The sequence below is a fragment of the Sycon ciliatum genome, chromosome 10 (assembly GCF_964019385.1).
Source record: "Sycon ciliatum chromosome 10, ocSycCili1.1, whole genome shotgun sequence".
Lineage (NCBI taxonomy): Eukaryota > Metazoa > Porifera > Calcarea > Leucosolenida > Sycettidae > Sycon > Sycon ciliatum.
Window position 1 is genome coordinate 25,930,630 of NC_088652.1, and position 11,965 is coordinate 25,942,594.

General features: G+C 47.5%; 1 protein-coding gene across 1 annotated transcript in view; it reads right to left on the reverse strand.

The window, feature by feature from the left end:
* Nucleotides 1-3,805: 3,805 nt before the first annotated feature.
* Nucleotides 3,806-11,965, reverse strand: part of LOC135825656 (mucin-19-like) — a 39,407-nt gene continuing 31,247 nt past the window's right edge. The window contains exons 20-22 of the mRNA XM_065338272.1: nt 9,601-11,340; nt 9,034-9,226; nt 3,806-7,936 (exon numbers count right to left, since the gene is read on the reverse strand). Of these exons, the coding sequence (XP_065194344.1) occupies nt 5,137-7,936; nt 9,034-9,226; nt 9,601-11,340 (4,733 nt within the window). The 3' untranslated portion in view covers nt 3,806-5,136. The remainder of the gene's footprint in view (nt 7,937-9,033; nt 9,227-9,600; nt 11,341-11,965) is intronic.

Here is an 11,965-nt window from a genome sequence, read left to right on the forward strand (position 1 = left end):
CGGCAGGAAAAGGAGTCATCAGCATAATCTTATAGTCAGCTCGGTGCATTTGGCGTCTATTAATTGTTATCAGCCCACTGCGATATTCCCACTGATCACACACATACATACGCACACACACACAATAATTCACACATACCGGTATACACACGCACACGCGCGCGCCTCTCTCTTCACACGTACAATGTACAGTCATGTACATGTATATCACCACTCTTGGTGTCCCCAGTACTCATGGTACTAGGCACCGGCGGATTATGCTCGAAAAGCAGTGAAATTGGCAGAACCATACAAACCTTATGGCGGACAATTCCTCGAATTCTGCTCCATTTGTTTATCCACATACCAAACATGCATGAAACTTACCAGAAAAGTACCGAATTCTGCCAATTTTTCTGCCGGCATTATCCGCCCGGCCGGTGCCTACGGCCAGTGCATGACTGTAGGATCTGTTGTTCCTATAATAAGTTTCGCGTGAATATACTCCATTCTTCCGTTTTAGTTCTCATAATCTGTAAAAAGGCCCTAGGCCTGTGGGACTGCCCTATTCAAAATTTAATAATAATAATAATCTACCTACTGCTGCTTATTTCACGAATACGTTGTTTAATATGAGCGTACACTACAACTGCCAAGTTGTCACTCTTCTAACTGTTGTTATCACCTTTGATGTTGTCACATCATTAGCTATACCTATCCAAGCTGCCAAGGCTTCAGTTCGGTCTGCAACCGCATACCCCCGGCCATTACTCAACACCAGCAAGTTCCGCAGCCCTCCGTCCCGGCATGAGACCACCATCCTCAATCAGCTGCTCACTGGCCACTGCAGCCTGCTGAACAAGTACTTGTTCCAGATTGAGGCGGCACCTTCACCCGATTGCACTCACTGTCCTGGAACAGTTGATGTTGCTGCCCACCTCCTGCTAGCTTGCCCTGCCAGACACAGCAGTCGAGCAGGTACACGTCTATGTACCTTCACGTCAGTCAGGGAGGCAATTCTCACACAACCATCAGAAGCTATCCAGTTCTTGCAACTGGAGAACTAGAAACTGATCTAAGTTTCTACTACATGTACACTGTACTTTCACAGTCATTTTCATATTTATTATGACTTGTAGTTACCGAAGAAGAAGAAGAAGAAGAAGAAGAAGAAGAAGAAGAAGAAGAAGAAGAAGAAGAAGAAGAAGAAGAAGAAGAAGAAGAAGAAGAAGAAGAAGAAGAAGAAGAAGAAGAAGAAGAAGAAGAAGAAGAAGAAGAAGAAGAAGAAGAAGAAGAAGAAGAAGAAGAAGAAGAAGAAGAAGAAGAAGAAGAAGAAGAAGAAGAAGAAGAAGAAGAAGAAGAAGAAGAAGAAGAAGAAGAAGAAGAAGAAGAAGAAGAAGAAGAAGAAGAAGAAGAAGAAGAAGAAGAAGAAGAAGAAGAAGAAGAAGAAGAAGAAGAAGAAGAAGAAGAAGAAGAAGAAGAAGAAGAAGAAGAAGAAGAAGAAGAAGAAGAAGAAGAAGAAGAAGAAGAAGAAGAAGAAGAAGAAGAAGAAGAAGAAGAAGAAGAAGAAGAAGAAGAAGAAGAAGAAGAAGAAGAAGAAGAAGAAGAAGAAGAAGAAGAAGAAGAAGAAGAAGAAGAAGAAGAAGAAGAAGAAGAAGAAGAAGAAGAAGAAGAAGAAGAAGAAGAAGAAGAAGAAGAAGAAGAAGAAGAAGAAGAAGAAGAAGAAGAAGAAGAAGAAGAAGAAGAAGAAGAAGAAGAAGAAGAAGAAGAAGAAGAAGAAGAAGAAGAAGAAGAAGAAGAAGAAGAAGAAGAAGAAGAAGAAGAAGAAGAAGAAGAAGAAGAAGAAGAAGAAGAAGAAGAAGAAGAAGAAGAAGAAGAAGAAGAAGAAGAAGAAGAAGAAGAAGAAGAAGAAGAAGAAGAAGAAGAAGAAGAAGAAGAAGAAGAAGAAGAAGAAGAAGAAGAAGATGTTGTCACACGGGTACAGATTGTTCACACCTTGCCACTGCCAGTTATTATTATTATTATTATTTAAATTTTGAATAGGGCAATCCCCACAGGCCTAAGGCCTTTTTACAGGGTACCCTATGTGGTCACGTACAGATTGCCACATAGGGTTCGTTTCCTGTTGCACCTTCTGACTGGGTCTATAGTTGGATAGAAAAAGTCTCTTGTATGGACAAAGCAAATGTGCTTACATAATATGTATAGGATATTGACCAAGACGAGGTCTATATGGGAAATATAGGCCGAGTAAAAGACCGAGGTCCGCCGAGGTCTTTTACGAGGCCTATATTTCCCATATAGACCGAAGTCGAGGTCAATATCCTATTTATCACGATTCCTTTGCCATAACCCCAAAATTTGAACCTTTAGGAGCTATTTTAACCTTTTTAGTATAGCATTTGTACTATAGTGTACATAGGATGTTGCCTATTTTGGGTACAAGACTGTAAGAACAACAGAGTTCAGCATCTGCAGCACAGTGGCTGGGTGGTAAAAGGGGTTGCTTGAGATTCATACTGTTGTGAGTTCAAATCCTGCTTGTTCTCTTCCTTTGTCTTCTTTCTTTCAATTTTTCTTTTTGAAGTGGAGAGAAAAATTCTAAGTCCCTCCAAAGTCGAAAGATTACAATGCCTAAGTGGTCGATACAAGCGGTCGATATAAGCGGTCGATATTGCGGCGATATGGGTAATATAGGACCAGTCAAGGATCACGAGAATTAGTGGAGGTCGATATAGAAGAGTGATAAGACACAATATATCTCAATACACCCCCCCCCCCCCGTTGCCTGATGATCGTAGTAATACGTGAAACTCAGAGTTGTGACAAAGCTTCCAATCTCTCTCTTATGTATATCTCAATACAAAAAGATTTGATCAAAACGCCAACTTAATGCCAAGAATCTGAAAAAAAACTCAATCCTGCGTTGCCATAACGGGAACTGAAACCCAACTTAAATTGATTATAGTTGTGTTTCACAGTTCATAATCTGATGATTGCGGGTATATGTGGGTTGTCTTTCACTTGCAACTAACTTGGAATCCACAGTTACTGTCTCTTTGAACTGTTACAGTGAGTCGTCATTCGACTCGTCAACGATGATCTAACATTCAATCTTCCATGCAGGGGGTGTATGATCACTGCTGGGTGCATTTCGGGATGGACACTACAACATCAGCAGCCATGTGGAGGATGGGTGCGGTCTATGTTGAGACTTCAATCCAGTCAGAAAGCTATAATTATGCGTCTTTGTGGTCCACTTTCACAACAATAACACACACAGAAGTCTATAATTATGTAGCTGCTGTGTGAGCACGGTGGCTCGGCAGAGCAAGCCAAAAAGGCTGCGACTCCAGTTGAGTTATCAAAGTCGGCCAGGCTTGACACTGCCCAATGCGTAGAGTTGCAGTAGCCCTACGTCATGGACTGCATGTGCGTGATACCAGACGGAGAACCCGGACAAAGCACCATCCATTTAACGTTATACAGTCGACTCCTGATAATTATAACGAACACCATTGTGCAGGAGAATTATTATTAGTTCTTTATTTAGTTCTTTATAGCCGAAGTTCGTTTAGCAGTCACGCTATACCATGACTGTATAATAGCAGTAAGTCACAACTGGCAAGCAGCCCACAACAGTACGAGTGCACTTGGTTTACATGTAGCCCTACAAGATTTGGTTCGTTACAAACGAAAACTGTCCGCTATGAAGGGTCAATTTTGTAATGGTTCAAACAGGGACATGGACAAGGGTTCGCTCTATCACTAAATTCGCTATATGCGAGTTCGTTGTAAGCGAAGTCGACTGTAATATTTTTGCATCTTTTCCTACACTGGGCTCAGAAAGAAAACTGCAAAGAAGAGTGAGAATACTGCAGTGACTAGTGCATGTACTACACTTGGTATAATAAGTATAAAGAAGCCTTGCTTGGTAGTTTAGAGGGTCCGAACCTGGGTTTTCCCAATACGGTTCAAATGGTCGCAAGACCGGGACTCTGCCAACCGGGTTATGGTTGTAGTCAGGAGCACTATGCGTCCTCACCTTGTAACAATAATACTAACATGCTGTCAAAATCGAAAAAAACGTACTAAACTCGTAGCGTGTGATTCCTAATAATTATTATTACTTCGTGGTATGTACAGATTGCAAGAATTGATGAAAGGAAGAACCAGGTCGGTTGAAAACAGAAAAAAACGAAATCCCTCAACAGAAAGAAAACACGCATATGTGCCAGCTATTTTCATCACCAGATGAGAGTCAGGAGATTCCTAGAAAACACTCACCAGATTTGTATCTTTGCCTATAATCAGATAATGTGCTCAGAAAGTGACTCCTAGTTACTAGTATGTGCAGATTGAGATGAATTGAAGAAACGAAGGACGAGGAATGTTGACAAAATAGAACAGATGAAATCCCTAAATACAAAGAAAGCAGGAGTGAAACATGCATTTTTTCCTATTGTGCTCAGAAAGCGATTCCTAATACTAATATGATCATTGGTATGTACAGATTGAGATGAATCGAAGAACGAAGGAGGAGGAGGAGGAATGTAAGCAAATCATGAGAAAAGATAAAATACTAGAAAGAATGCATAAGTGATATGGTGAGAAGTGTCGGAAAACTAGAATAGAAAAGCGATCCCGGAATACATCATCGGTCACTTTCGCTTCTATCGGGGAGAAGAATATAGCTGGAATTGTTCACAGTTCTCTGTGATCTAGCTTCCATGCAGCAGGACAAAGTGGCACCTGTTGCCTGTAGATGTTAGCAGAGCTAACTGCAGGAGATACACGTTTCACACACCAAAAAAATTTGTAGGCTAACTTTACTTGGCGGTTTTCACACCATGTTGTGCAAAAGACTAGCTAGTATCAACCTAGCAGCTGTATGTAGTGGTGGCTTGGTTTCTGCCGGTATCAGGCGCCACTGCGTTGTAGCTGGCTTACATAATGATTTCTAATGAGCGACAAGTTTCATAGGCAGGCACGAGTCGAGAAATACAACAAGTCGTCCTCTATAATAACTGCAGTCGGCTACATGTAGAATGCAGTATAAAAGACACGCTGCACATGGGCTGCTCCTGAGGGACATTTGCAATGATCAGGGGGCATGCCGTCAGGTGGCATGCTGTCAGGTGGCGTACAGAATAACTATCAATGGCGGATAGATGTTGTTCGGGGTCCCACTGCAGGTTTTCTGCGTGCGGGTGCACTGCCACCGCAGTCGTCGTCTTTGTTTGAAACACGTCTGGTGCCTGTTGTGCTGACGGCCGCGGGCTTGTTGTGTTTCGTTCGCTCCACGGATGCGTAGACAGTACGCGGCAATGCAGAACGGTTACCCGCTCCGTCGCACTCACCAACCGAAGACGGTGCAGCAGCCACCTGGGGTGCTGCTGCAGCTCGTGTTGGACTGTGGCCGCCGTTGTTGGGAGCAGAAGCGAGTAGTCGAGGGGCGGCACTCGACTCGCCTTTTTTCGCCGATCCACGGGCAGCAGTGTCCCCATTTGAGAGCATTGCACCCGACGTGCTGTATGGAGAGATACCAGTCGACGCGGGTGCTGGAGACGCACCTCTTGTGTCCACGGTGACGCGTTGAATGGGCGACGCAGTTCGGTAGAAGTCCGTCCTGGACTTGTTGACGAGCGTGTAGCTGACGCCGGCTTCACCACCCGCCGTGCTGGGGGTTGGTGTAGGCAGGTTGCCATAGAGAGCAGAATGTTGACAGTTCGCGCTGGCCACCGACAGATTCCCTATGCTGAACCTGGCCCCCAGGGGACTCTTGTAGAGGTCTGCATCGTTCTCTTCGCATGCAGTCGGCAAGACGAGTGACACGCCTTTCACGCCGGGTTGGCCGTGCTGTGTGATGTGTTCTAGCAAATTTTTGGCAGGTGCTGCAGACTGAGAGGCATCGCCACTGAGTCTGTGATCTGATAAACGCATCCTTGGCGGCACAGGTTCGCTTACTCGCCGTGATCCAGCACGCGGTTGAGGCCGTGGTCGATCGGTGGCGCTCGCGCGTCTGTTTTCAAATGGTGCAAAACACTGTCCGTACGACGCATAGTCATCTGCGTCGACACCAATTGACGGGTGCCTCTGCGCTGACTTGCCCCTCTGTGGAACCTGCGGCAATGCCTTGTGCTGCTTACGGGAAGTCGTTGCAGCGTTTGATAGTGTACGACCCTTTGTCGCTGGCTGGGTGGGGAGTTGCTTCTGATACTGACGCTCTTGCCAGTTGAGCAGTGATACTTGCCGTGCAACCTTGAGGTTATAGGAATCAGATATAACTCCACTCGAAGCCTGGCACTGTAGCTCGGAATGACCGCCGGTGAAAGTGGCTGAGAGGTCACGGAACTCCCCATTAAACCCGCCGAATGCAGCGTCCTCTTCATTTACGCTCATTATGGCCCCCGACCGGAGGCTGATCTCGGAGCGCAAGCTGGCGCGGTGCTTTTGCTGACTTCGGACCGTTATGCTGTTCTTGCGTGGCGGAGCACTGTTAGGGTTCGTGTTGCTGTTCCTACGTGGCTGATGCACGTTTGAAGAGGCTTGCCTGTCGGTGGCTGCATTGGTGGTGCTAGCTGCACTGTCCTGGTGTGGCATCGTTGTCTTTGTTCCCCGGCTAGCAGTGGTGTTGTCCTGCTGGTCAAACCCACCACTTGTGCCCATGTTGAGAGAACCATGCGTTCGTTGAGACCTAGGTGGCGGTGGCTCAAAGAGATAGCTCCAGCCCCCTACTGGCATGTCACTAGTTTCCTCCGTTGCCCTCTTGCCATGGTATTCATCACCTGGAGGAACGGGTGGCGACTGAGGGACGTGGCGTTCTTGCTCCTCGGTATAGCGGGGCGGGAGCGCTGTGTCTGTGTGTGCAAGTGCTCTGCTCGAGGTGTGCATGGACCTGTGTGATAAGCCCACCGTGCCAGCACCGTGCAGGCCTGGCTGCTCTCTCGCCAGTTGGCCCGCCGCCGCCGTGTGTTGTTCAGTGCGGTATGAGTCCTGCTGCTGTAACCACGCGTGCATTGCCGCGGGGTGCTCCTTATTGCCGGCCAAGGGAGAAAACGTATCATACCGCCCCTCCAGCTGTGCCATGCTCCTTGGAACGGATTGTGAGAACATTGGTTTGCGTTGATCATTTGGCTGTACTGTGAGTCCTGCAGTTCCTGCATCGATGCATTGATACCCATAGTTAGTGTTGGCCGCTGGCATACCTTTCTGCCCGCTCTCCATACCGTAGCAGTGCTTATCTCGCTGAATCGATGCACTGTTAGCAAAGAAGTGTCCCGCCATTGCACTGCTGATGTTCTTCATCTGGCCGTCGGTTTTTCCTCCGGGTAAGGGTATAGTCGGGTCAAACTGTACTTCCAGATACGTCCCGGATACCTGGCCCACGGATTTGAGCGACATTGCACGACGAATCTTTGGCCCGCGAGCATTCCCCGTGTGGGCTGAACGAGCACCCGGATGCATGCTTTTAGCTTTGGCTAGTGGTTCGTGCTCCGTGTCTGAAGAGCTCATGACGGAACCACTGCCGTGCAAGTTTTGCGGGATGCACGATGGATCAATATAACCATGATCAGAGGCAATCGATTCTTGCCGCCAGCTGGGTTTCCAGCTGCTGAGGTGATCGCTGTCGTTGCTCAGAGTTTTGCTCATCCTCTCAGCATGGTTTACGTTGCTACCGTTGCCGTTCTTGCTGCGGGCACTGCTGCTGGTAATGGCGTTGTGGTTGCTGATGGCATTGATGTTCATGATGCCATCGTTGCGGGTGATGGCATAATTGTTGTTGTTGTCGTCGTTGCTGGCACCACGGCCGTTTAATGGGTTGTTGTTTTGATATGATAAAGTCATTGACGACCTAGCGGCCGTTTGCGGAGTAGAAATGTCAACAACGGTGTCAATGCTGGACCTGGCAGACTTGTTCACGAAATCAGACGTCACCGGCACCGTGGGTTTCTCCCTGCATGTGAGAGCATGGTAAGAGAAGAAGAAAGACTGGTGTTAACTACTGCCCCCTCCTGCTACGGTGGGAAACTGGGCATGCATGTGTGGAAAATCAAGCCTCTGCAAGACAGACATGGAGGCAGGCATACACACATGCAGACATATACACCTGCAGACATACACAGACGCAGACACAAACACAGACAGACAGACACACACACACACACACACACTCACACACACACCCACAAACACATACACACACATATAATACAGACAGACACACAGGTGGAAGGGCATGCATACATGCAGTCAGACAGACAGACACACATACTGACACACATGCAGACAAACATCGGTGCAGATGGGCAGACTCACAGACAGACAGACAGACAGACACACAAACACACACACACACACACGCACGCACGCACACACACACACACACACACACACACACAGACAGACATTCTGGCAGACATGTATGCAGGCAGACATGTATGCAGGCAGACACACACAGGCAGACAGGCAGAATGGTCCAGCCACTCTATGTGTATAGCCAGCCAGCCAGTTGGATGGATTGTTGCGTGCTTGTGGGGCAATGATTCTCCAGCAAGGGATCAGATAAGCCCTAGAAACTTTTGTGAGCCAAATTGCCACGCAAGGTTTTCACAGCTCATGTGTGGCCCAGTTAGTCTGAGTCAGTTTCGTTTTGCATTCGAGGAATGCCACCACTCCCTATGATCAAGGTGCAGCTGATAAAGCGAAAAACTGATGTAAAATATCTATTGTGAACTGAGATAGCGTCCAGTTGAGCACTCGTTGTGTTGTACTCTTTGCTAGGTCTTGCATTACGTCATGCATTGCGTCATGCATTACATCATGTATATCATATTTTGTACTTGTAATATTATGACTATGATGTGTAGTCTTTTCTCTCATGTGCGTATGCTCGTGAAAAAAAGGGATCATCATGTTTTTCCTCGTGTAATGTCAGAGCGTGTACTAGTGAATGTCTGGCCGAATGTGAATGGGGGCCTGACACTCTTGCGATCGTACGTGTTCAACTGCAGGTGCATGACGTTGCATGTTTCCCATACTAGTATGACTTACATCAATGCAATGTGGCTACTCTTCCTCTCCGTCAGCTTGAGCTTCCTGCTTTGTTTCAAGCAGACCAGAGCCGACAAGATGACAGCTAGGATAACGACAAACCCAGACGACGAGATGATAATGATCCAAGAGACAGTGTGATCTGTGACCGGAGGAGGATCTCTAGGGCTGGTGGTGCTTTCCACGGTTGTGCCTATCAAACATGTCACAGCATTTTGGAGCACACGCAGACACACACGCACACATGAACAAACGTGAATGCAGGCACACACAAACCCATCCCTATGTGCATGCATGCAGGAATGCGCGCACGCACACACACACACGCACACACACACACGCACACACACGTTCACGCAAACACACACACACATACATACATACAAACACACACACACACACACACACATACATACAAACACACACACACATACACACACACACACATACACGCGCACACACACACACATGCACACGCGTACACACACACATAATACACACACACATACACACACACACACACACACACACACACACACACTTATCAGGCAGCCCCTCCAATCCTACCTTGTTTAGTTGTTCCCGATAGATTCTGCCGCCTTGTACTAGTATCGGTGTTAGCAGCTGTACTGGTAGCGGAGGAGTTCAGTAGAGTGCTTGATGGAGAGGACAACACCATTGTTCTGTTGTTATCCATTTTAGTTGGTAATGGTTGGGAGAATGTTTTCAGCGGTGATGTTTGCACCAGTGTCGACGTTTCATAATCCGTTAGATGCATGGTGGTATGTGCTTTGGCTGTGTGTATGAGCGCTATCGTGCTACCCTGCTGCTGCTGCTGTGTAGATAAGGATGTTGATAGCGTTGGTGTTGCTGTTGCTGTTGGTGACGGAGGTTCTGATGGTGACACGGACGGATTTGCCAGTGTTGTCATTGTCGATGATGTAGTGGATGCTGGGATGGCTGAGCTGGACGCCGGAGGGTGCGAATTCGTCAACGGCAGAGTTGCAGTCGTTGATGGCTGTGTCAATCTTGTTGAAGGTTGCACAGACGTGGGAGATGGCAGGATTGAAGTTGGCAATATTGACGATAACGGAGCTGAAATTGTTGATGAATAGGACAATTCTGTTGATGGTAGGGAATTCCCCGATAGCCAAGGTGATGTTGTCGGTAGAGCACTTGGTGATGGCAAAATTAGTGATGCTGGTAGTTGACCAGTTCCAGATGACTCAGTTGTTGGTGCTGGTTGTAGACTATTTGCCGATGGCAAAGTTAAAGTTGTTAAAGGCAGCGCTGTTGTTGGTGATGATGGAGCTGGAGTCGGTGATGATGGAGCTGAAGACGGCGATGACGCGCCCAAAGTTGTCGTGCCCGGTACTGATGTTGGTGCAAACCCAGAGGTTAGTTGTGACGCTGTGGCTGATGTAACTGTTGTCATCTCGGTTGAACCATTTGCTGGCATCGCCACTGTTGTTGTGTCCGCATCAGGCAATATCGTGCCAGGCAATTCGATCACTTGTGCTGTAATCAAATGTCCAGGATTCATTGTCATTGTTGCGTCTGATCGTATCGTTACAGTGGGCGCGGGCGTTTGAGATGCAGAGGTTGCCGTCGATGTGGTTGTTGTCAATGTGGTTGCTGTCGATGTGGTTGCTGCCGATGTTGCTGCTGTCGGTGTGGTTGCTGTCGATGTGGTTACTGTCGATGTGGTTGCTGTCGATGTTGCTGCTGTCGGTGTGGTTGCTGTCGATGTGGTTGCTGTCGGTGTGGCTGCTGTCGGTGTGGTTGCTGTCGATGTGGCTGCTATTGAGGTGGTTGCTGTCGATGTGGCTGCTGTCAATGTGGCTGCTGTCGATGTAGTTGCTGTCAATGTGGCTGCTGTCGATGTGGCTGCTGTCGATGTGGCTGCTGTCGATGTGGCTGCTGTCGATGTGGCTGCTATCGATGTGGCTGCTGTCGATGTGGCTGCTGTCGATGTGGCTGCTGTCGATGTGGCCGCTGTCGATGTGGCTGCTGTCGATGTGGCTGCTGTCGGTGTAGTTGCTGGTTGCGTGGAGGTAGTGACGGGTAATGTCGACGGCAGCAGACACTGGTACGAACCAACTGTGTCGTCACATATATCTCTTGCTCCGCTGCCCGCACTGCTGTTGCTACACAAGTGTGTTCCCAGCAGGCATTCATCCAGATTGAAGCAATGATGGCCGTCTCCCCCATATCCCGCCTGACACGAGCACTGATACGAGCCGGGACTATTCCTGCAACTGGCAACGTCGTGGCACAAGCTGGCACCCGAAGAACATTCATTCACATCTGAATACACAACATTACACACATGACAAGGAGGAGCAGTGTGAGACAGCTGGTGAAAAAAGGAGAAGTTCCAGGCCGTCCAATAGCATGCTCGATACCGAAAGGCAGAGCTAGTTCTAGCAAGAATAGGAGCATGAAAAGACTGTTTTCTGACTGTTTTTGTATTGTATTGTATTTTATTATTTTACTTGGGCATTCCCAACAGACTCTACAGTCTTCTTACAGGGTACCCAATGCCCGCCCAATTCTGATGATCGCTTAGTGAGTGAAACTCGGAGTAAAAACATTTTTTTCAGCCTCTTATTCTCGATGTAGATCAGCTGATGGTATTAATTTTGTGTCCAGTAGGACCCTGTGAATTTCGAGCATTGAGACTGGGAGGCATTGGTTCTGGGATTGCTCATGTACTCCTTGTACGTCCACTTCTCCAACTCTGTATTTCGTGAACTGAATCTTTGTCACAACAAGCTTAGCACAACACGCTGGAGCTCGTGCTATTTCGCCGACTTGACACTATTAAGCTTAGCACCCATCAGGCCTATAGTTATCAGATTGTCTTGGTGCTGCTGTAAAGGCATTCATAAATCTACATGCTGTGCCTTTGCACTTGGAGCCTGCGCAAATG